Raw genomic sequence first — 23,716 nt, 5'->3', positions numbered from 1 at the left:
ATGACAGCGATGATGACCACAGCGATGATGATGAAGGTGGTGGGAACAGCTCTGTCCCGGGCCCTGTCCTGGAGGCTGGTGCGTGATGCCTGTTTGACCGAGGAAGACACTGAGCCTGGGGACAGAGCCCCTGAACCTCGGACCAGAGCAGTAGATGACTTGTGACGCAGCTCCCCAGACTCCCAGTTCTGCCTCGTCCTCGCGGCACTCCTGAGCCCGCCGCCTTCATTGTGTCCCCACCGGGAGGCAGCAGCGTGACGATGATGGTGATGGGGGGACCTGGGCGTGTGGGGATGAGAAAGCTCAGTCTGTGAGGACCCTCCACGCGGGAGCTTTGGCAACCTGAACTAGCACTGCCTGGTGGAGACGCAACCATCCCGACTTTTGCTGCCACCTGACTCCAGGCGGTGCCACGCCTGGTTTCCCCCTCCTCTTGGTTGCTTCCTTCCCTCCCTTCCTTTCTGCCACGGAGTGTTTTGACATAGGTCATTTTCAAGTTGCTGGACGGCTGTTGGGACAAAACCCATCAATTCAGAACACCTCTTCCGGAAGGCGGTGCTGCCAGCACAGCATGACAGCCTGCGCTTGGCTGGAGCCGGGGAACATCTCCATCAAATCAGGGACGTGGTCGCCAGGAAAACGGATCTGACCACGCTGCGCCTTGTGCGGCCTGTGGCAGGGGTGTGGCGCTGAGCTCAGGGGCGTGTCAACTCCTGCTGACCCGCCCTGTGGCTTCTGGTCAATGCTTTCCATTCCTTTTTTAACTTCTTTTCTTGAAGCGGTTTCAAGCTTAAAGGAGAGTTGCAAGCATACGCCATACTCCTGTGTATCCTTCATCAAAGACGAACACCCAGCTGCGTCTGGTTCATCGGGACTCTGTCCCTGTGCGTACGCGTGCATAGCGTCATCTTCCTGCTGAGCCATTTGAGTGTTAAGTGCAGAATGATGACCCTTGACCCCAGACATGTCCGTATGTATTTCCTAAGAGGAAGGACTATTTCTTACAAAACACAGTAAAATAATGAAAATCAGAAAATTCAATATCGACCCCACACTGTCACCTAAGATATTGTTTTTCTTTTGACCATTTTATTAATTTTTTTTTTTTTTTGAGACAGAGTCTCATTCTATCACCCCAGGTAGAGTGCAGTGGCGTCATCTGTAGCTCACAGCAACCGCAGACTCCTGGGCTCAAGCGATCCTCCTGCCTCGGCCTCCCAGAGTGCTGGGATCACGGGCGTGCGCCACCGCACCGGCCTGTTTCATTACTTTTCAAACACACAAGCATGCAGTGAGCTCCCATCTCCCGATTTCAACAGTAAACAACATTCCAGGGCTCCTGTTTTATCTCCTCCCTGGGCCGGGCACCGCTTTCTGTTGTTGTTTTACTGGAGTATTTTACAGCAAATTCCAGACATCGTTTTATCTGTAAGGACTTCAGCACAGATCGCTGGTTTTCAAACCCTGGGTTGAGATGTATCATGAAATCTACTGGGCGGGCTGTGATCAACCATTAACGACAAAACAGACGAGAAGAGACTATAGAATCTGAGTGCGCTGTGCAGAGTGAGGTGCGCGTGAAGCGTCTTTCTGGCGGGTCGCAGCTCAAGGAGGTTTGGGAAGCACAGACACCGGAGGTGGCTTGTTTGTGATGATCCAGACCTCAGAGCGGCAGGATCCCTTGGCAGGGCTAGGCACAGGAGAGCCAGCATGGGCAGGGCTGGGACAGAGATGGAGGCTGGGTCTGCTCCACCCACTCCTACCCCTGGAGGCTGTGTCTTCCTGGCATTCCAGAACGTTCCAGGTCTGCCTGGTGGCTGAATGTGCGGACTCCAAACTTCTGGATTCGAATTCCTGCTCTGCCTCTGGCTACCTATTTGATCTTGTGCGCGCTAACTAACTTCTCTGTGCCTCGGTTTCCTGTCTATGAAATGGGGATAGGAATGATCCCAACTTCACGAGGTGGTTGTGAGGATTCGCTAACCACGAGTGCACATCAGGGGCTCTGAACAGTGCTGGCACGCAGTGTGTGCTCCAGAAATGTGCTCCAGAAATGTGCCGGTTCCTCGTAGGCCTGGGCTTGGGCTCTCTCCCCACCCCTCCCAGCTCCTCCCCTTCCTCCCCTGGAGAGCTCTTAAAAATCCCAGCACCGAGCCACACCCTAGACCAATTATCTTGGAATCTCTGGGGGTGGGACCCAGGCAGCAGTGTTTTTAAAAGCTCCTGGGTGATCCTCATGTGTGGGTGGCCATGCAAGGTGGCTTTGTGCATGTGGGGTGGCGGTGCTGCAGGGAGGCAGCAGGTTGCAGTCGGCAGGGCCTGACACTCTGCATCCCACAAGCTTCCGGGGACCAGGCTGGGAGTAGCGAGGCCCAGCTGGAACCCCTGCCTCCCCTCCCTCCACCACTGTCCTGATAATAGCAGCAGCCAGCATTTCCTGGACTTCTGCTCTGAGCCCCACTGCTCCCCAGCGAGACAGCTGCGTGTCATCTCCGTTTTAAGATGAGGACAGTGAGGTCTTGGGAGTTGCAGAACCTGCCGCAGACACATAGCTGGGCAGCTCCGGGACCTGCTCTGAGTTGGAACCAGCTGGCCTGCGTCTGTCCCCATCAGTACCTGCTCCTTCCCCCCTCCCCCAACCCCTCCCAGGTCCCCATCTGCACCCTAGTGGATGTCTCCCATCACCTCCTACCTGCTCCACCTAGACTTCAGCATCTTCTCTCTCTACACCCTCCCTGACCTGCCATCCTCAATGTTCAGCTCCACAGTGTCTGGCCCAGAATGAGCCTTTCTGACCTCCTCACTCCCAGGAGGGGCCCGAGGTGCTGAGTTGCCACCCGGCCAGGGGGCACTGACGCTGCTGGACAAGGGCGAGGCTGTCGGTGACTCCCGGCCTGCACAGCCCTCTAGAACGCAGCCTCGCTCCGTGGTGCCCTGGGACTAACCTCTAACTCCCTAATACCCCGAGGCCCCGGGGTCCAGCTCATCTTTGGCTTCTCCCCTCCCTGTTCCTGTCCCGGCCTCCCACCCTCTGGTTCCTCCCAGGGGCCATGCCCTTGTCTTCCTCTGAACCTTTGCACATTCTGTTCCTGCTTCCTGGGGGGCTGTTCCCTGCTTGGTTCACTCCTGCCTGTCTTTAGGGATGCCGCCCCTGGGCCCCCAGGCTGGGACAGGAGCCCTCTGTCCTCCTGGGACTGTTTCCCCTGGGCCTACCTGCCTCTGGGGGCCAGTGTGCTTGTCTGCCCCACTGTGCCAATAACCTAGGTCCAGGCCGTGTAGCCTGGTGTCCACCTGCGCTAGTCTGGGTCCTCCAAGGCCAGACGGCAGGGTGGGAAATGTGTGGGAAATCTCTTAGGAGAAGGGGGGAGGGAGCCGGGAGGCTGGGAGAGACCTCAGAATGGGATGTGGGTCTGGCTCAGGGGATGCTGGAGGCGGGAAGGTGGGTGGGAGTGCCCGGGCTGCCGTGCCGTCTGAGGACACTTTGCAAAGCCAGAGCAAAGTGTCTCGGAGCTCTGGGCGAGCTTGCAGGTGGCAGTGCCCCTCAGGGGTGGTGGCCTGGTCCGAGGGTCCTCACATCCTAGAGGCCGGCGCCATCCTGCCTCCCCTGAAAGGAAAGGCGGGGGGTGGGGGGTGTTGGTTCCGCATCATCACCTTGAACTTCGCAAGGCTGGGGGCATCGCCCTGGCCTCCGGTATATTTAGCTTTGAGGCGCCTGAATGCTTTTTCCGCCAGCACAGACTCCGTCTTTGAGCAAATTCAGCCCAGATGTAGTTGCCGGGTGCCGTGACCTGGGGGTCCCGTGGTCTCTCTCGGCCACTACTTCCTGTTGTGCACCCATGAGGGCAGGGGCGGGGCCTGGCCACGCGTGGCCAATAGGAAACAAGTGCCCCCGCCCTCTGAGCACTCTCCTCTCTCCGCAGGCCGGCGGAGCGTCGACATGGGGCTGAAGCCGTCCTGCCTGAAAGGTAAGGCCTGTGGCTCTGTCCCTGCTCACATGGGGGGCCTGGGCAGGAGGGAGAGCAGGTGACGGAGAGGTGGACAGAGTTGGGGGACAGACCCGGAGCCCCCTTCTGCTGCCCTGGAGAGCGAGCGGGGCACTGTCCCTTATGGCAGCCCCCGTACACAGCAGGTGCCCCACGCTTGCTCTGACTCTGAGCACTCTTCCAGGCCCTCCCTTTCGCTGGCAGTTGAGGGATGTGGGAAAGTCACAGTGCCCTTGGGCCTCAGTTTCCCTCTCTGGCTGTGGAGGGTAAGGGAGAAGAGGCCGTGGGAAGCAGCCGGGTGCACACCGGGGTGTATACTTTTCTGAAGATACACCCGGGGCCTTTGTCACCCAGATAGGTCCATCTGGCTGGGCGTTGGGAGCTAGGAAAAGCCAGCGGGGAGAAAGTTCTAGAACACCAAACCGTGGAAGGGTGCTGTAGGTGTTGGCCAAGGCAGCCCAGACTGCTGTCCTGTGCTCTAGACTTTCCCGTCCAGCGTCTGGATGGCCTGCAGGCACCTCGGACCACTCCCCACCCCCACATCCCCAGCCTGAAATCCGGGGGCCTCCTTGGACAGCCCCTGGTCCAGGGGCAGCGAGCCCACCAGGCCTGACTGCAGCTCCGTCCTTCCAGGGCAGGCGAGGCAGCCCCGCCCCCAGCACTCGGCCCCTCCGACCGCGCCACCCTGCAGCCTGAGCCCGACTCCAGCGACTCTGGTGCTCCGTGGGCGCCGTGGCTCCAGCCTGCCCCAGGGCCCTGCCTGTCCTCAGGCGGAGGGCCCGCTCTGCTCGCCTGGAGGGAGCTGTGGGCTGGGGCCGCGGATCAGACGGCCTGCATTTGAGTCTGGCCTCGGCGCTGCCTCCGTGAGACCTGGAGCAGTGCCTCGGTTTCCTTATCAGGAAAATGGGGCTCACGCTGGCACCGTCTCCGGTTCGCCCAGAGTTCCGAGTACCCGGCACACCCTAGCGACTGCTGCTGTCACCGTTAACTTTAATTCCCACATCACACCCACCAGGCCCTGGGGCCCACCCTTTGAGCCGCAGGCCAGCCGAGGGGTGCTGGTTGCAGGCTACAGACACACTGTTTAACGTGAGGACGCAGGGAACTTACTGGAAAGCTGAGGGGAGCCCACAGGAGAAGTGCAGTGAGGAAGCAGTGGTGGGAGGTCCCTGTGGGGATGCATGGACCCGTCCAGTTGAGCACCTGATTGGCCTGGCTGAGGTCTCGTGCCAGCCCCTCGGCCTGGGCAGGGCAGGGCAGGGCAGGGCGTCTGCATTGTGAGCTCCCCCGAGACTGCGTGCAAAGGCAGGGTAGTGGCTCCGCTGGAGAGAATTCGGGGCTCTGTTTGCAATTGGAATGGGGTGCTGGGGGGCATAAAGAGCCTACGTCCCCTCCAGGGCCTGATTCCCTCTGAGACCCCAGGCTGAGCCCATGGAGGACTAGGAGATGTTTGTTGAATGAGTATGTGTGAGCAGTGGGGTTGATCCTGCAGCAGCCAGTGGTGAGGAGGTTCAAGGCTTTTGAAACTCGAAGACTCTCTTCCCTTCGACGTTGCCGTGGGTTTCCATGCACAGAGCAGGCATTAAGGACGTTCTTAAATAATATATGTAACGTGAAAGGTACCGTCTTAGTCGCTGCGTGCACAGTTTAGGCGCGTTAAGTGCATTCGCACTGTTGTGCCGCCTTCGCCACCGCCCATCTCCAGAGTGAATTTTCCATCATCTCAGAAAGAAACTCTGCGCCCACTGAACACTAACCCCATCCCCTCCCCCAGCTCCTGGCAGCCACCGTTCCCCTTTCTGTCCCTACGAGTCCGACTCCTCCAGGGGCCTCACGTAAGTGGAATCACAGACGGCCTGTCATTTTGTGGGTGGCGTCTTCCACTCGGCGTGTTTTCCACGTCCGCCCCGTGCAGCGAGGCTCAGCGCTTCCTGCCTTCCCGTGGCTGGCTGAGTAGCAGTCCAGCGCGTGGCCAGACCACATTTCCTTTGTCCCTTCATCCACCGTGGACGCTTGGGTCGTGTCCACCTTTCGGCTGCTGTGTCAGGACAGCTTTGACCAAGGAACCGGGCCCCTGGGGGTGTCTCTGGGACCCCTGTCCTTCCAGCCCAAGGCTGGGGCTCAGCAGGGAGGCAGAGGGAGAGTGCGCAGAGTCAGACGCCACCGATAGCACCTGGGAAACGCACTCCCGCCCCCACCCCCAGCGAGCTGAGGGCTCCTGGGTGGCCGCTTTTAAAAGGGCAGCCTTCCGGCCCTGGGATGGCTAAGTGCTGGGCCGGTGCCTGGAGCCACAAAGACGGCTGATGCCTTTTTCATTGCTCGCTGTGGTGCCGCTGAGCTCTGCCACCCCACCCCTCCCAGGTGTGGTTTGTGGAGGTGACGAGGCCACAGAGGCCTGGGGGTGACACAGGCCGTGGGGTGCGAGGCCAGAACCCTTCCCACTGCTCTGAACCAAGACAGACCCGGCCCACCAGCCTGGAGGCCCCAGACCCTCCTGATCTGTATGTGTCCCGTCAGGGATAAGTCACGCAGGAGGACGCCGGACAGCGCTGCCTGTCCCCGCAGCCCCTGGACAGCTCACGGTTCCCGCGGCTGTGGCTGGGTGCAGGCCCGCCTTCCGTTCTGTGCTGGGCGTTTGGGCACGAGCGTGGTGCTTCTCGGGACAGCCTCCTTTCCACAACTCTCTGATGACCGTATCAGAGTTCGTTTTGGGGTTGTTTCCAAACCATACTGTAGATAAAACCACGTTGAATATCTTTGCTTTCTGATTTTTTAAAACGTTATTCTTTGGGGTAAATTCCATAAATCAGAAAGGCTGGGTGAAATAGGATGAACGGTCAACTCTTTTGGGGGCTTGGTCTGGGCCAGGCCCTGTCCTGAGTGGATGAACTCACCCGTCCTCACGACAGCCCTGGCACAGGCGCTCTGAGGGTTCCCCATTTTTGGATGTGGAAACTGAGGCGCAAAAAGCCAGGGCAGTTTGCCCAGGACAGCACACGGGGCCTGGGTGGGATTTGAACCCAGTGCACTGGTGCCAGAGGTGGCTTCAGCCGGCAGGGTGTGGCCTCTTCAGAGGGAAGCATCCTATTCAACGCTGGAAGTAGCCAAGAAGCCTGTAAGGTGCGTTGGTGTCCCCGGGCCGCTGAGTCAAAGTTCCTCCACTAGGTGCTTAAAACAACAGGAACTTGCTTTTCTCCCGGTTGCGGAGGCCAGAAGTGTGAAGTCACGGTGCCGGCAGGGCTGTGCCCGCTCTGGAAGCTCTAGAGGAGGGTCCTCCTGCGCGCTTGGCTTGTGGCTGCGTTGCTCCGGTCTCCGTGGTCACGTGGCATTTCCTCCTGTCTCCTCTCCTCCTTTCCTAGGGACACCTGTCATTCAGTGTCGGGCCACGCTGTCCCAGGATAATCTCATCTCAAGATCCTTAACTCAGCTACCTCCGCAAAGACCCCGTTTCCCAGAGGTCAGATTCACTCCCAGGTGCCGCCGTTCACCCTGCTAGAGACGGGTGCTGTGAGCTCGCCCCCTGGGGCCTGGACACCACGAGCTGCCCGGGACACCAGGCGCAGGGACCCGGCCAGGACCAGGCCCTGTCCCCCTCTTCTCTAGATCTGAAGCCCGGCCCAGGGGCTGAGAACTGCCCAGCTGTTCCCAGGTGACCCTCCCGTCCCCAGCTCTGGACCACCTCCCTGGGTTCAAATCCCAGCTCTGCCCCTTGTTAACGATGTGATCTTGGAGCAGGGCCAGCTTCGCCGGCGTGTGACCCCCGCAGCTGCACAAGGCCCCGGGCTCGGTTTATTGCACTGAACACATTTGAACACGGGGCCTCGCGGGTTCATTTTCCACTGAGCCCCACAAATTATGCAGTGGTCCCTGCCTTGGGGCAAGTGACCTTGTCTCTCTGGACGCCAGTGTCCTCCAGGGTAAACTGAGGCATCCTTCATCCCGCCCGCAGGGGTTTATTGAATGCTGGTTCTGGAGAGTGCTTTAAGGATCGCACAGGCAGGACCGTGCCTGGGGCCCACTATCTAGAACTGCCCCATTCAATAGAAACAAAATGTGAGCCCCACACATGGAATCTTAACATTTCTAGTAGTCCTGTGGACAAAGTAAAAAGAAGCAGGTGGAATTAATTTTAATGTTTTATTTAATCCAGTGTATTCCAGACATGATCATTTCAGCACGTGGGGTCTGGTTGGCTGGTCTGGGGGCTTCAGTTCGGTGGTCTGGGGGCCGTCTTCCTTTCCTTCCTGCAGTCCTGGGGATCTGTTCTAGAAGCAGACCGGGCTTCCTGTGCTAGAAGGCACCTTTGCACTCATCCTGCAAAGCGTACATTTCAGGATGGGGAAATGAGGCCCCAGGAGGGAAGGTGACTGGCCCTGGCCACACAGGCTGGAGTTCAGACACAGGCTCTCACCAGTGCCGTCCCCACGGACAGGCAGCTCCGCCGCCTGTTCTTGTTCCTTGGGGAGGTGGGACGAGGGGAGACACAGGGTGAGACCTGCCCAGGGGACGCGAGGGTCACAGTGGACGCCGTCTTCTCTCTTGGCTTTAGTCAGCCCCTCTGCTCTGTCTGGCCCCAGCTCCAAGCACCCCCTGCGTCCCCCAGGCTCCCCGCACAGGCTCGGAAATGATGTCACTGCCCAGGAGGACACAGGGACCCTTGCCTACAGGGTGGCCTTGTGTTGACAGCAGACAATGGGGAGGACACAGGGACCCTCCCCTCTTCTTGTAAGGACCCTAATCATTGGACTTAGAGCCCCCCCAAATCCAGGAGGGGCTCATCATGAGATCCTTAATTTATTGCATCCACAGATAACTCATTTTTTTTTTTTTTGAGACAGAGTCTCACTTTGTTGCCCGGGCTAGAGTGAGTGCCGTGGCGTCAGCCAAGCTCACAGCAACCTCAAACTCCTGGGCTCAAGCGATCCTTCTGCCTCAGCCTCCCGAGTAGCTGGGACTACAGGCATGCGCCACCATGCCCAGCTAATTTTTTCTATATATTTTTAGCTGTCCAATTAATTTCTTTCTATTTTTGGTAGAGACGGGGTCTCGCTCTTGCTCAGGCTGGTCTCGAACTCCTGAGCTCAAACAATCCGCCCGCCTTGGCCTCCCAGAGAGCTAGGATTACAGGCGTGAGCCACTGCGCCCGGCCCAGATAACTCATTTTTAAATGAGGTCACATTCTGAGGTTCTGGGTTGATGTGAATTTTGGGGGACACTATTCAACCCACTACGGGTCACTTCACCTCTGAGCCCCCCGGTGTGTGGGCAGGACAGCCCTTGGCGGGAGATAAGGAGAGGGTGACATGGGAGGGAGGAACACAGCTGTGTTCCCAGTCTGTAAAATGGAATGACGACTGGGACTCTCTCCCGTGTCAGGTTTGGGGCATTTCCCGAGACAAGCTCTGAAGACGGCGCCCGGCAGACCTTCCGCCTCCCACTGTGGGCGCAGCTGTAGGGGCGCGGGACCCCCCGCGGGGAAGAGGCGAGCTGGGATGTGGGGCCCCCTCGGGGGACGCTTGTGGTCTCGGGGGGTCCCCCGAGGGCACCGGCTCCAGCATCACTGCAGAGTCATCCTGGGCACCGGCTGGTCCCGCAACTGTCCCTCTGGGACGGTCCCTCGGGGCAGCCCCAGGCTGGGTGGGGAGGATGGAGACTGTCCTGGGTTGGCAGTTCGTCACTGTTTTCTGTGATAGACTGTTTTTAGGGCCGTTTTAACTTAGAGAAAATGTGAGAAGAAGGTACAGGGTGTGCCCGTGTGCCCCAGACAGCTTCCCTGTCACCGACGTCTCACGTTAGGGCGGCGCGTTCGTGAGGGTCACTGAATTGATACGGATCTGTCGTTATTAGCCGACACCCACACTTTGTGCACATGTCCTGTACTTCTGTCCCAGGATCCCATCTGGGACCCCACATGGGGTTGTTTAGGCTGCTCTTGGCTGTGACAGTTGCTCAGACTGTCCTTGTTTTTGTGGCCTTGACCGCTTTGAGCCCACGATCAGGTGTTTTGCAGGACGCCCCGCTCGGGGATTCGGCTGGTGTCGGTGGGTGTTTTGACAAGTCTTTTTGCTGAGCGAGGGCCTGGGGGAGGGCTGCAGCCGGGCGTGCGGCGCTGGTGATGGTGGAGACCAAGGAGGACAGGGCACGGCCCCAGTCAGCCACTGTGAGAGCTGGGACCCCCAGCTGCCCGTGCGTGTCTCCCGACCGCCTTACTCGGGGGGCCCCGCCTGGGGGTGGTTGGTGGCTGGCCGTGCTGACACCCACTTTTCTGATCGGCCTTCAAAGGCTCCGGTCTAGCCCCTCGTCAAACCGAGAATCAGAGTCACTCTGCATCACACGTCCTTGGTCCAGCCGGCAGACGGCCGCAGCCGGGGTCGACGGAGGGTTTGTTCGTTCCACAAACGTGGGTTGCGTCCCCACCGTGCATGGGGCACTGGCCTGGGTCCCAGGGCTACAGGGAGGAACAAGGCATCCTGGTTCCCGACCCCCAGGAGGGTAAGGAGGGGACGATGTTCATGGGAACTGTCACCTGGATGCCGCCGCTGAGCACTAAGACGGAGACCAGCGCCTGCCCACCCGGGGCGGCTGGGACGGCCTCACCCGAGAAGCACCCGGCCTGCAGGAGCTGCCCTGGAAAAGAGCGGGGGCGGGGCGGGGGCTGCAGGCAGCAGGGCCTCCCGGGCGAGGCTGGGAGCAGACGGGCCCCTGGTGTGCGTGTTGGAGGCAGCGGAGGGACGAAAGCCCGGAGGGAGCCACTGCAGCCAGCTGCGGCCAGGCAGGGAACTCGGAGTTTGCACCCGCGGGCGTGGGAGCGGCATAAAACCGCAGGGGATGGGAAGCGTGCGTTCGGCTGACGCACGTGAGCCGTTTTCAGAACAAGCTGCAGGTTCGTGAGACCGAAGGGCGGTCACGTGGTGGGGTCCAATCCCAGCTGCACCATGAGTTAGGAAACGGCCGAGGTCAAGCGCCTGAGTTTCCTGGGCTTTAGTGTCCCCATCTGTAAAATGGGCTCCGGCTTCCTGCCCGTGGGGATCCTGGGGGAGGTTCCTACTCCCGCTGCCACCAGTGCCACCGCCAGGGGTCTTCACCTACTCTGCTGCCTGTGCACCCCAGCCTAGAGCAGAGGCCTGGCACTCAGCAGGTACTGCAAGGTGCCAGTTCCCTTCCACTGGGGGACAGAGCTGAGACCAGGTCGTATCCCCAGGCAGCTTTGACAAAGGTTTATTGAGCACCTACTATCTTTCAGCCATCACACTATGCCCCCGGGACACTGCAGTGAGCAGTGCGGAGCTCCTGCCCTGCATGGCGGAGAGAGATCTATGTTGCAAACACAAAACCCAGATCAGTGAATTTTGTGGTGAGCACTGGGAGGGGCTTAGCGAGGGGATGAGGCGGGTGAGGGGCCTCTCTGTGGTGTGACACTGGAGCCAGCCACACGGATGCAGGGAACAGTGTTTCAGGCAGAAGGAATAGCAGATACAAAGGCCCTGGGGCAGGAACAAGCATGGTGAGCCTGTGATCAGCGAGGCAGGTGTGGCAGGAACGAGGACAGACGCTGAGCAGGAGGAGCTGGCAGGGCCCTGGGAGCTAGGTGTGGCCTGGAGAATTTAAGAGAAATATAAAGCATTAGCGTTGTTCCAGCCCAGAGGTCTAAACCTTTGCTGCACATCAGAATAACCCGGGAGGTTTTCAGACTGATGCAAGCCTGGCCCGCTCCCCAGGGGTTGGGATGCGATTAGTGTGGGGGACCGGGATCTTGGGCCCTGGTGTTTCATGAAGCTTCCTCGACGTTTCTCCCAGGCAGCCCAGGGTGACAGCCAGTGCCCTTGCTTTGCAGATGAGGGCTGCGGTGGGGACTGACTGCCCATGGTGAGCAAGTTACCTTGGCTGGGAACCCAGGTCTGCAGGCTCTAATCTGGGGCTTCTGGAACCTTCGGAGCAGACCTCTGCCCAGGAGGCAGGGGCCAGGAGGCTGAACGACGCCCGTCTCCCAGCCCAGGTTCTGCTCAGAGCAGTGGGATGGACGACCAGAGCCTGTTTAAACGCCGGAGCAGATGGCGCCTGATTCGGCCCAAGCCATGCCCGGGGCAGAGCGGGCAGCCCTCTGGGCTCACAGCAGGGACTTAGCCCGTCTCCCTCCCGCCAGTCACCAATGCTTAGGCTAAACCTCCCGCACCTGCTGTCCTCAGGAAGGAAGGAGGTGGGCCAGTGGCACAGCAGGTGGGAGACAAGACCCGTCCCTCACCGTGGCTGGGTGCGCCAGGCCTGGCTGGTCTGCGTTGTGGCACCCGGCGCTCAGCGTGCAGGTGACGGCTCCCATGCACGTCCACGCTCCTGGTTCCACAGGAGGCCCTCGCTCATCCCTGTGGCCCTGGTACCTGGCCCAGGTACCACACCTAGTGTTGGTAGCCTTGTTTATTTTGCCAATCTGATGGGTGGAAAATGGTATCTCAGGGGAGGTTTATGTTTCCTTTCTTTTTAGCAAGAAACTTGTTTTTTTTTTTTTTTTAGAGGTAGGGTCTTGCTCTGTCACCCCAGCTGGAGTGCATTGGCATGATCACAGCTCACTGCAGCCTCCAACTCCTGGGCTCAAGCGATCCTCCTGCCTCAGCCTCCCGAGCAGCTGGGACTACTGGTGGGCACCACCACGCCCAGCTAATTTTTTTTTTAACTTCTTGTAGAGACGGGTCTCACTGTGTTGCTCAGGCTGGTCTCAAACTCCTGGCCTCAGGTGATCCTCCTTCCTCATCCTCCCAGCATGGTGGGATTACAGGTGTGAGCCGCTGCGCCCGGCCCGCTGAATTCTCCTTGCGGCGTAGCACACACACGGGAAAAGGCGTAGCGCACACACGGGAAAAGGCATAGCACACACACGGGAAAAGGACCCAGGTCCTACGTGGGCTGCTCAACGTATTTTCACACTGACCTGCGCCGCGATCGAGAAACGGAACATTTCAGTTCCCAGAAGCCGCCCGGGGCTCTCTGCAAGGGCAGCCGCCCCCTGACTGCTCACAGCACAGATCGTCACCGGCACGTGAGCTCGCGTGTCCTGCGGCTCTTGTTGAGAAGGAGCTTCCCGCTCCCGGAGGACCCGCAGCTCCTTGAGGCCTCCCCGGAGGGCTCAGCGCGCCGGCCGGGCAGGGAGGGCCGCCCCGGAGGGTCCACGCATAGGTGGGGCTGCGGGCTCAGCTCCTCTGCGCTTCCAGACCCACAGTAAATGCCTGAGTTTCTCCCAGCCTCAGTTTCCCTGAAGTGAGGGCTGATCTGCCCCTCCCAGATGCTCTACGAGAGGGTCGGTGCCCTTTCCTGGCTGTCGACCTTGCCTGTCATTTGTCCCCAAACAGAACTTGCAGTTTACAGCTGGGACGCTGCCTCTGGCGGAACAGGGGGCTGTGCCTGTTGAGGACCCTTCCCCCGGGGCCCTGGGCCAGGCCTTCCTTGCCTTGCCCAGTCCAGGGGAGCAAGCACCCCCGAAAGGTCTGCTGAGGCTGCCGGGGCGCGGTGCTTCCAGAGCCTGGGGAAGGGCTGGGCCCCGATCGGGGAGCGGACAGCGAGGAGCCCTGGGGGCTCTGGGCCCACCCAGGGGAAGCCAGGCCTCCCAGGAGGGCTCAGCGGGCAGTGTGGGCACACCCGGGCTTGGTGACGGTTCCTGCCGCCGCTTTGGCTCCTGAATGCTGCTCCCTCCTTGAGTGGAAAGTGCAGCCCAGCCTTTGGGTCTGCTCTGCCGTCCGGAGGCCCACTTGCCGCCCCCCAGCCTTGGCTGCCCACAGCTGGGAGGGCACTGCCCTGGCCTCGGGGCCCGGGTTCCCCCAGGACCCTCCTGGGTTGCTCGGGTAGCACCTCCTTACTCCGAGACTAGCTGGCATCGGCTTGCTTAATTACTCCTCTAATAGCAGTAATAACAGTACTAATAACATGGCCCCACTGAGTACCTGCTGTTGGATGTTAAATACCTTCCACTTAATAGCACGTGTCCTGTGAGAGCCCTGCGGGGTAAGGGTTATTTATTCTAGGGTGAAAGTTAAAATCTTTATTCCAGCCAGGGGGCCGACCAAGTGTAGAAATTGACGGTCAGCCCCAATAACCCCCTTTGCAGCAGGAAGCAGGCTCAGAGAGGGTAAGAAACTTGCTCAGGCCACACAGCGGGTGAAGGGCAGGCAGAGGGCTTGGGTTCCTCTGGCTCGGGCCATCCTGCAGCCTGTCCCCATAGCTCCAGCCTCAGAGACACGCAGTGGGACCACATGGGGACGAAGGAAACCGGCTCCGTGCCAGGCGTGCAGTGTTAGCTCCAAAAATACCAGCAAATGTCACGATTAAGACAGTTACACCAGTGGCTCAAAACCGTGGGTGACTGGCCTGCTCACCCCCACCACGAGTAGAGTTGCCAAATTTAGCAGAAAAAAGACATAAAACAGGATGCCCGGTTATGTCTGAATTTCGGATAAGCAAAGAGTATCGTCTAGTAGAAGTATGTCCCAAATGCTGCGTGGACGTACTTACACCAAAACCTATTGGTTTAACTGAGATTCAGATGTGACCGGATGGTTCTATGTTTTATCTGGCAGCCCAGGGACAGGCGGCAACGTCTGGAGACATTTCTGGTTGTCGCGACTGGGATGTCGCCAAACAGCCCACAGCGCACGGGTCAGCCCCCGCCGCAGAGAAGGACCCAGCCACGGCTCGGCAGTGCGGCAGCCGGGCAGCCCTGTGCCGCGCACGCCGGCATTGCCACGGGCCAGGCGGGGGCCGGGGAGGCTGCCTGCTTTCTTGGACTTCTGCTTTCGCAGTCGTCCTCTGCCGGGCACTTGCTCTTGTGTCCATTTTAGGGACGAGTAGATCGAGGGTCGGGGAGGAGTCACTGCCGAGAAGCAGTGGGACCAGGCCTGGACCCAGCCTTCCGAGCCCGGGCAGGGAGCTGCACCCCTCGCCCTGGCGGCCTCCCCAGGGGGGCTGGAGCCGGGATGAGAGGGGCCCTGGGGAGGGCCGGCGGCCTGGTGGGCAGAGCCAGGCTGAGCACCTTCGCCCCGCCTTGCGGGGCCCAGGCCTCCTCTCACGCTCTCCCTCCAGCTGCTCATCCCTGACGCAAGCCAGGGCTTTTTCCTTAATTAAAAAGAGATTTAAAACATCCACTGCCGTCTCTATTGGGCCCCGGGCTGCCTTGAAAAAGTAAAACCGCCAGAGCTGCCCCAGCCTCGTACGTAATAACACACGGCTTTCCCTGTAATTGGAATTAAAAAAAAAAAAAAAAAAAAGACTAAATGCATCTGGAACCCTCAGAGGCATTTGTCGGTTTGTTTTTTGAAAGACCTGCACTAAATCCAGAGGCCCGGTCATCTCCAAAGGATTAGTGCCAGCGCCGCTCAGCCCCTGTAGCCCCCGCGTTCCTGCCCCAGGGCCTTTGCGCCTGCCAGGGCTGCCCCCACACCCTGTCCTCCATCCCTCCTGCCGCTCTGCGACTGGCCCCTCTGGGAAGCCTCTTCCAACCCCCTCAGATCCCGTAAGCCCTGCTTCTGCCTCCCAGGGTCAGGCCCACCGTTACCCCGGCCCCAGGAAGGCACAAATCCTGTGACCCAAGCAAGGTCCCCGACTCCTCTGAGCCTCAGTGAGCCTGTCTGGGAGATGGGGTCTGCCTCCCTGGGAGGACCAAGTAAGGGATTCCCTTGAGGTGCTCACACAGCCCAGCCTCCTGGGCGTACTGTGCTCGAAGCATCCTGGGCCCCTCCCAGTGACGGCTTGAATCACTGGGGACCGTCTCTGTTTTTGTCCACCTGACCCTGAAATCTCTGGGGCTCCATTGCAGCTGCGGGAGCCTGGAGCAGGAGCTGGGGAAAGCCATGTATGCGGTAGGTAGAGAATGTTATTTGTAGCTGTGTCCCCAGCACCTGGAGCAGTGCATGGCACATAGTAGGTGCACGATAAATGCCTGTTGACAGAGCGCCTGCCCTGCCCAGGCTCAGTGCTGCAAAGGAGGGTGACGTGTCTGACTCTGCCGGTGAGAAAGCCTGAGAGAGGCGACACCACCGCAGGCAGCAGCACGGGGGGTCAGACTCAGGTTTCCTCCTTCCCCAGCCCCTGGCCATTCCGACACAGCAAAGAAAAAAGTATCCCTGAGTGTTAAGTTGGAACCACGAATACTTTGCTTAGCAGCCACGCCGGCTGTGCACAAGGCCCCCGACCTGCGCTCGGAGCTACGCGTAACAGCTGTGGCGCTCAGTTGGTGCTCAGTGTTGGCGGAATCGATGAATAAACACTAAGATTAAAACTCATGGTGCAGGCCGGGTGCAGCGGCTCATGCCTGCAATCCCAGCACTCCGGCAGGCCGAGGCAGGAGGATGGCTTGAGCTCAGGAGTTTGAGACCAGCCTGAACAAGTGTGAGACCCCGTCTCTACAAAAAATAGTAAAAATTAGCTGGATGTGGTGGCGTGTGCCTGTAGTCCCAGCTACTCGGGAGGCTGAGGCAGGAGGATCACTTGATGAGTCTGAGGTTGCTGTGAGCTAGGCTGACGCCACGGCACTCTAGCCCAAGCAACAGGGTGAGACTCTGTCTCAAAGAAACCACAGAAATCTCATGGTGTTAACGGCAGCTTGTTTATGAAGCGTGCACTGCAAGGCCGGCTCTGGGGTTTCTCATCTGCAAAATGCACGTGATTGTCCCACCCTCCGTGGATGGCGTGAGGACTCAAGCGTGGTGCTTAACCTCTGTCCCCTTGGACCTGGGCACTACTATTTACCCTGTTCTTTGGGTGAGGAAGCAGAGGCCCAAAGAGGTGGAGCTACGGTCCAGGTGGAGGTAGCCCAGGGGTGCCTCCAGGCCCCTACTGCACGGTGGGTCCAACAGGTTGGCACCGGCTGTGTGTGTGACGGCGCCTTGGGGAAGAGGGACGTGGTCTCGGGTGGGGCCTCCGAGTGGGCACCAGGGGTTTTTTGAATCTTATTTTTATTTACTTTTTTATTTTTATTTTTTAGAGATAGGGTCTTGCTCTGTCGCCCCGGTGGGAGTGCAGTTGCGTGATCATGGCTCACTGCAGCCTCCAATTCCTGGGCTCAAGCCATCCTCCCGCCTCAGCCTCACGAGTAGCTGGGACTACAGGTGTGCCACCACACCTGGCTAATTTTTAAATTTTTTTTGTGTAGAGATGGAGTCTCACTATGTTGTCCAGGCTGCTGTCCAACCCCTGGCCTCAAGTGATCCTCCTGCCTTGGCCTCCCAAAATCAAAGTGCTGGGATTACCAACGTGAGCCATCTCGCCTGGCCTTAGGAGCGCTGTTTTTAAAAGAGCCAGGAGAGGGCACCCTTGAGCCGTGATGCCTGCAGAATCCTTGCTCTTATCTCCAGCTCCTGTCACCGAGGCCTCTGCGTGGTCTGGGGGCCGGTGAGAGCTGGTGCAGGGAACAGCGTCCTGTCCCCAGGCACCCGGGCACCCTGGGCAGAGCCTGGATGTGGGGTCTCAGGCATGGGCTCACCCAGCTCAGCGCTTTCGAAGGACTAGAAGTAGGGACTGATGCCAGCAGGGGTGAGGGGGGTGGAGCCTCCATTCTTGGTCGTGTCACCTCCCTTCTCCAAGCCTTGGTTTTCCCGTCTGTAGAATGGTCACGATCCTAGTGTTCTGCCTGCGGGTGGCGTAGAGATGCATGCCGGAGCGGGAGCGGGTCTCAGCTCAGAGCCTGGCCCCGGATGCTTAGGAAGGGCGGGCGTCTGCTCCCCCAGCTCGGGTCCCCCAGGCCCCAGCCACTGGCTCCCCCGGGGGTCCTTTCCCACACCTGGTGTTTCATTCCTACAAGGTTGGCGTCAAAACGTTTTTACAGCCACGGAAACTGAGGCTCAGAGAGTAAAGTCACTGTCCCCACGATCGCCCTCGTGCCGGGGTTCCCGGCCTGGCTATCAGAGTCACCTGAGAGTTTCCTGAGATCCTGGTGGCTCTCCCAGAGCAGCGAATCGGCCCCTCTGGGGTGGGGTCCCGCGTGGGTGACCCCGGCGGGCAGCCAAGATGGAAAACCACTGCCGTGGAGCCAGCAGAGGGCAGAAGCAGGTTTCACAGCCCTCTGGCCTCTGCGGCAGCACCTCCCGCTTCAGCCGGGGCAGGTCGGCCCAGGGCCCTCCAGGGGCCAGGGTTTCGGGTCTGGTTTGCGGCGCTCAGTGCCTGCCGCAGAGCTGGGTCAAGGCCTGGTGGCCGCCAGCACCGGGCTGAGCTGCCCTCCCGGGCCTGGGTCCCGGGGCTCCGCTCCCTGCCCCCATCCCTCTTTGGGGCCCGGCCCCCTGGAATCCCAGACAAGCCTTTCCCCTCAGGAAATAGGCTTTTAATAGCCTGAGGCGGGCACATAATTAACAAATAACAATTCTGGCCTTGGCACAAATGAGCTCCTTGTCTGGGGCAGGGTTGGCATTTGTTTTTTAATCCCCAAAGTCGGCTTTATCCTCCTGAGAGCTTTTCCCTCCTGCTCAGCCCTCTCTGCCCCTGAGGCCATGCAGCCCTGGGATCTGAGCGGGGCTGGGGTCCTTCCTCCCCCTTCCCCCTCCCCCTTTTCTTTCCCCTCCCCCTTCCTTCTCCCCTTCCTCCCTCCCCTTCTCGCACCTCTCCCTCCCCCTCTCCTCCTTCCCTCCTTCCCTCCCCATCCCCTCTTCCCTGCCTTCAGCGTTGTCTCTGGGGCTCGCAGAGGACCTGATGCTTTCAGACTCAGATTGTGGGCTTTGTCCTCAGGCTCCAGACCATGCTAAATGCAAATGTGGGACGTTTTATTTTAGAATCTCGGAATATTCACTGAGGAAGGGGCTTTGAGCGGGGAGGCTCCTTCCTGGGACAGACACATCGCGGAGCTTCCTTCGTTGCAGAGCCCTGTGAGCGGCTCTTAGGCTCTTTACGGAAGGATGACAGAGGGAGAAGTGAACAGGCACGAAGCCCCCTGGGCCGGCTGGGGGCCGAGTGCTTCCTGTGAATCTGTTCGTTTCATCACACACAGGAGAGGCTGCCACCACCCACCTGCAGCTGGGGCTTTGGATTTGGGCTTTGTTTGGGGACTAACAAGCCTCGGGCTCTTGAGGTTCTATTATTGCCAGTTAGGACATCAGGCATGTCCCAGATCCAAACTCCCTGCCGGTCCCGGGTGGCACAGAGCAGGGACTGGTTTGCAAACCACAGCCCCTAGGCCCCAGCCTGCCCACTGCTTGTTTTTATAAATAAAGTTTTATTGGGACAAGGCCACGCCCATTCATTTCCATGTTGTCTGTGGCCGCTTTCATGCTACAGGAGCGAAGCTGTGCATATAGCTGGGACGGCCACAAAGTTAAAGGTCATCTAGACGTGTAGGCTTTTGTGGACGGATGCAAGCTGTCCTTGACGGTCAAGGTGTGACCTGCCCCTCAGAGAAACACCCCTTAGGTCACCAAGGGTCAGCCTGAGAACCACACCCTATGATTTCTCACAGCCAGGTGTGGGAGTCCCACTGTGCACCTGCCTGCCCTTCCTCCCAGGGTCCAGGGAGGGGCTTTGCCGGCTCCATCAGTTACCTAGTGCTGGGTGACAAAACAGTCAAGACTCAGTGGCTTAAACAACAAATCTGTATTCTCCCGGGGTTTCTGCAGGTCAGGAATTATGGGGTGGCTCAGCTGGGTGGATCTGGCTCAGGGTCAGTCACGAGGTTACATTCAAGGTGGCAGCCCAGGCTGCGGTCTCATCTGACAGCTGGCCTGGGGCTGGAGGGTCCACTGCCACAGCTGCCGGCCGGAGGCCTCAGTTCCTTACCACACGGCTTCTCCACGGGCTGCTCGAGCATCCTCAGGACATGGCAGCTGCTTCCGCCAGGCAGGTGGCCCAAGAGAGCAAGGAGGAATTCACAGTGTCTTTCATGACCTCGCTTTGGTCTCGAACTCTTGACCTCAAGTGATCCTCCTGCCTCGGCCTCCCAGTGTGCTGGGATCACAGGTGTGAGCCACCGCACCTGGCCTTAGGACCTCACTTTGGAAGTCACACACCGTCACTTCTGTTCTATTCTGTTCACTAGAAGCGGGCCAATGAGTCCACCCCACACTCAAGGGCTCAGACGCTTGTGGAAGTATTTTAGAACCACCACGCGGACCCTCCGGGGATCGTTTAGCAGCGTGTCCTGGTGGTCACGGGAAGCCTGAGGGGGGAAAATAACCCCCCATTGCTCCGGTCCTCCTGCTGGTCTAACTCTGCTGCTGGAGCTAGTTTGATCCCAGTCCAGCACCGGGGAAAGAAGTGGTAGGGCACAGACAAGGATTTTAACACCCGGTATAATGGTGCCGGAAGCTTTTTTTGTTTAAGATTTAAAGCACCCCTACTTCCTCTGCCCAGGCACTGTGCTAGGCTCGAGGGAAATACGGACGTGTGGGATGGTGGCTGCCCTCCAGACGCTGGTGGCACAGGGAGATAGAAACGAGAGCTAGTGGCGTCAGTGCCGTGTGGCCAGGGCTGAAGGATCTGATGCGTGCATGAGTGTAGATGGGCAAAGCAATCAGATCTCTTGGTAGATCTGCCCCAAGGAAGAGCATGTTGTGCTGGGTTTTGAAGGATAAGTAGGAGCTCGTTACCCTGGCAAAGGAAGAAAGCATATCCCGGGCTGGGAACAGCCCAGTGAATCTGGGGAGCTGTGAGCGGTTTGGGAAGTAGTGAGGTGGGGCCTGGGCGTGACGGCCGAATGCCGGACCAAGGGGCCGACTCGCCTGTGGTCAGTGTTTCCCCGAGTACGCTCACGACTCATGGCTCTGCGAGATGTTAACGGCGGCGGGGGGCTCATTTAACTTCCCTGAGCCTCAGTTTCCTCATCTGTGAAGTGGGGACAGCCATCCCCGCTCTGCTGAGGGTCCTCAGGACTCGCCGTGGTGGGGAGGGGAAGGGGGCGGCCAGTGGCGGGCGGTTCTCCAGCGGCCACTGATGCCTGTCTCTCTGTCGTGTGTACGTGTGTGTGTCCCACGGCCTGCCTTCTCAGGCTTTAAAATGTGTGTCAGCAGCAGCAGCGGCAGCCACGACGAGGCCCCCGTCCTGAGCGACAAGCACCTGGATGTGCCCGACATCATCATCACCCCCCCGACCCCCACGGGCATGATGCTGCCAAGAGACTCGAGGCAGACAGGTGAGGCCGTCCTGCCATCATCGCCAAGCTGGGTCAGGTCCGGGGGGCCCCCTTCTCTGTCCCCACCGCCCCGCCCCCGGCTTCATCGAGAATCTAAGGTCAGGTCTGTGTCCTCGCCACGCGGGCCCCAGCCGTGGCACCAGGCTCAGGAGACGTGGGCTGTGAAGTAATTACCAGACAGGCGCGCCCGCGGCAGGGGACAGGTGATGGATGGATGGGGCCGCGCTGGCCCCCGACACGTGTCCCCCGCCAGCCAGGTACGAGATGGATGTGCCGTCCCTGGCCAGCGGGGGACGTGCTCCATCTTGTTGGCCACGGCAGTCTGGCTGGACAGGACAGACCTGGAAGCAGCCCACGCCAGGCGGAGGAGATGGAGTTTCCCCCAGGCAGAGGGCGGGAGGGGGAGGCCCAAACTGGCGCCCGGCTGCCCCTCCGCGGGCAGCGCTGGAGCCGTGGCGCCCTTCGTCCGCCTCCCGGTGGCACAGGGGCTCAGGAGCCGGGCCTGCTGCTGGGAGCGATGATGATGGTGATGACCGTGACGGGTGGCGCGCACTAAGTGTGACGAGTGATTTTCTCGTCTAGTCCCCACGGCAGCCCTGCGTTGGGTACACGCTCCGTCCCATTTTGTGGATGGATACACCGAAGTTCAGAGAGGTTGAGACATTTGCTGTGCGGCTGGTACGTGGCAGAGTAGGGATTCAGACCCAGGCCGGACGCCCTCCCGGTGGGTGACAACACTCGTCTGATCCGCCCTCGTGGCGTGTGGGTCCCTCTGGGCACGTGTGTGGGGCGCGCAGCGCCGATGGGCTGGAGTGGAGCGCGTGGAAGGCACCGTCTGGGAGGGGGCCTCGGGTAGACTGTTCTGGATGTTCTCAGTTTGGGTCTCAGCTTGCCCAACAGAGCAAGTGACCGGGAGAGAGCCACTGGGTCGGGCTGTGCTCGGTGCTGATTGCGACAAGGCACCTTCCCGTGTGACCTTTCCGGGTGCCTGGCGCCGGGCTAAATGCTTTTCACGAATCTCATTTCATTCTCACCCCAACCCTTAAGCTGTGGGAACAGTCCTCGCTCCAGTTCAGAGTGCGAGAGCTGGGCTTCAGCTCCTCCTGCACCCGGCGGCGGCTCATCAGAGAGCTCAGGGCGGCGGCCGGAGGCCCAGGTCCCTGTTCTGCTGCCGCAGTCCTTCCCTGCCCGAGCCGCGGCGTCCTCGCGAAGCGGGAGCTGCGGGGCTGCCCCGGGAGGCCTGTGGGCCGACCTTTCAGGCCGGAGGCCCCGAGCCCCCAGGAAGGTTCCTGGACCTGGGAAGGTTCCTTTGAAGCTTAAGCAGCTCTGGGGGCAGATTTGCCTGGAAGGACTGGCGTGGGTGTCCCCTCCCGACTGTTCCGTCACCCGTCCCTGCACTCTTCCCTGGGGAAGGGAGGCCCGGGAGAGGGCGCACCGGCCTTGGAGCCAGAAGACCCTGACTCTGGGTCTGTTGACTGTGAGCGGGAGGCAGCGTGCTGTCCCCAGCCTCAGTTTCCCTGTCTGTAACAGGGACGTGGCGGTGCTTCTGGGAGGTGAGCAAAGACGGGGCGAGCCGCAGAGCCTCGGGGGTGGCTGTGTAGCTGATGCTCCTGACAGTGGTAGTTAAGCAAGAGAACAGCTCACCAGACCCGGTTAGCTCTCGGAGAGCTCGCCCGACACCGAGGGCTTCTCTCTCGGGGTTGAGAGGGGAGAGAGCCAGACTCTCTGCCTGTCCTCCAGGGGCCACCCTGGGGGACTTGGAGCAGGTCTCCCCGACCCCAGGCTTCAGCTCCTCTGTGAGACCACGGTGTGGACGTTGATGCCCTCACTGTCCCCGAAGAGGCTGAGCCGGGGCAGAGCCCAGTGGGTGCAGTCGCAGGGACCCCAGCCAGAGACTTCGGAGGGCTAGGCATTGAGGGAGTGCAGGGGGCGCCTGCAGACCCCCGAGAGACCCAGCAAGACCGGGGCCCCCTCTCAGCCTCTGGTAACACCACAAAGCAAGGGAGCCCCGGCCCCAAAGCTCCCGGGGAAAGGGCCCGCGGTGGGGTGGGGAGGGTCACACAGGTGTTAATTTTCTTTTTCCTAGTCTGGCTGGACGAGACAGGGTCCTGCCCGGATGACGGAGAAATTGAGCCTGAAGCCTGAGCAGTCCCAGCGCGGGGATTTGCACGTGGCTCCTGCTCCAGCGCCCCTGGCCCGGGTGTCCCGGGGACGTGGCTGCCTGGGGCTGGTGTGGACGGGACACTGAGTGAATCCAGCCTTCTGCCCGGAGAGGTGCGGCAGGACCAGCGAGTAATCCAGCCTGCCGGCTTCCAGAACGGCGTTTCCCAGGCCCCACTGAGCAGACAAGACCTCCGACACCTCCATGCTCTTGCTGACCCCGCCGTGGCAACAGGTGATGCCGTGGTGATGGCTGTCGGGCTCCCAGGGAGGGGCTCCTTTCCGGACAGATGCCCTCCGGCACGCTGGGCCGTGTGGACACGTGGCCCCCAAGGTCAACACAAACAAGAACTTCTCGCAAGAGGAGTGGCCCCGTTTTCTACAAGTTGTTTTACCGAGACTGGAACCGTCCAAAAAGCGATTTATAATTTCTGTTTTGCATTCTAAATAAAGGTCCTCCGTAATGAACATCCCGCTTCTTGGA

General features: G+C 60.0%; 1 protein-coding gene across 1 annotated transcript; it reads left to right on the top strand.

Moving 5' to 3' along the window:
* Positions 1 to 20,637: 20,637 nt before the first annotated feature.
* LOC105823965 (chromosome unknown open reading frame, human C16orf74) lies at positions 20,638 to 23,486 on the top strand. The gene is made up of 3 exons (XM_012661265.1): positions 20,638 to 20,683; positions 20,929 to 21,072; positions 23,159 to 23,486. Exons 1-3 carry the CDS (start codon positions 20,638 to 20,640, stop codon positions 23,215 to 23,217), a joined length of 249 nt encoding a protein of 82 aa, XP_012516719.1. The 3' UTR covers positions 23,218 to 23,486.
* The last annotated feature ends 230 nt before the right edge of the window (positions 23,487 to 23,716 follow it).

The sequence above is a fragment of the Propithecus coquereli genome, unplaced genomic scaffold (assembly GCF_000956105.1).
Source record: "Propithecus coquereli isolate 6110/MARCELLA unplaced genomic scaffold, Pcoq_1.0 Scaffold701, whole genome shotgun sequence".
Classification (NCBI taxonomy): Eukaryota; Metazoa; Chordata; class Mammalia; order Primates; family Indriidae; genus Propithecus; species Propithecus coquereli.
This window is presented reverse-complemented; position numbering and strand designations above follow the sequence as displayed.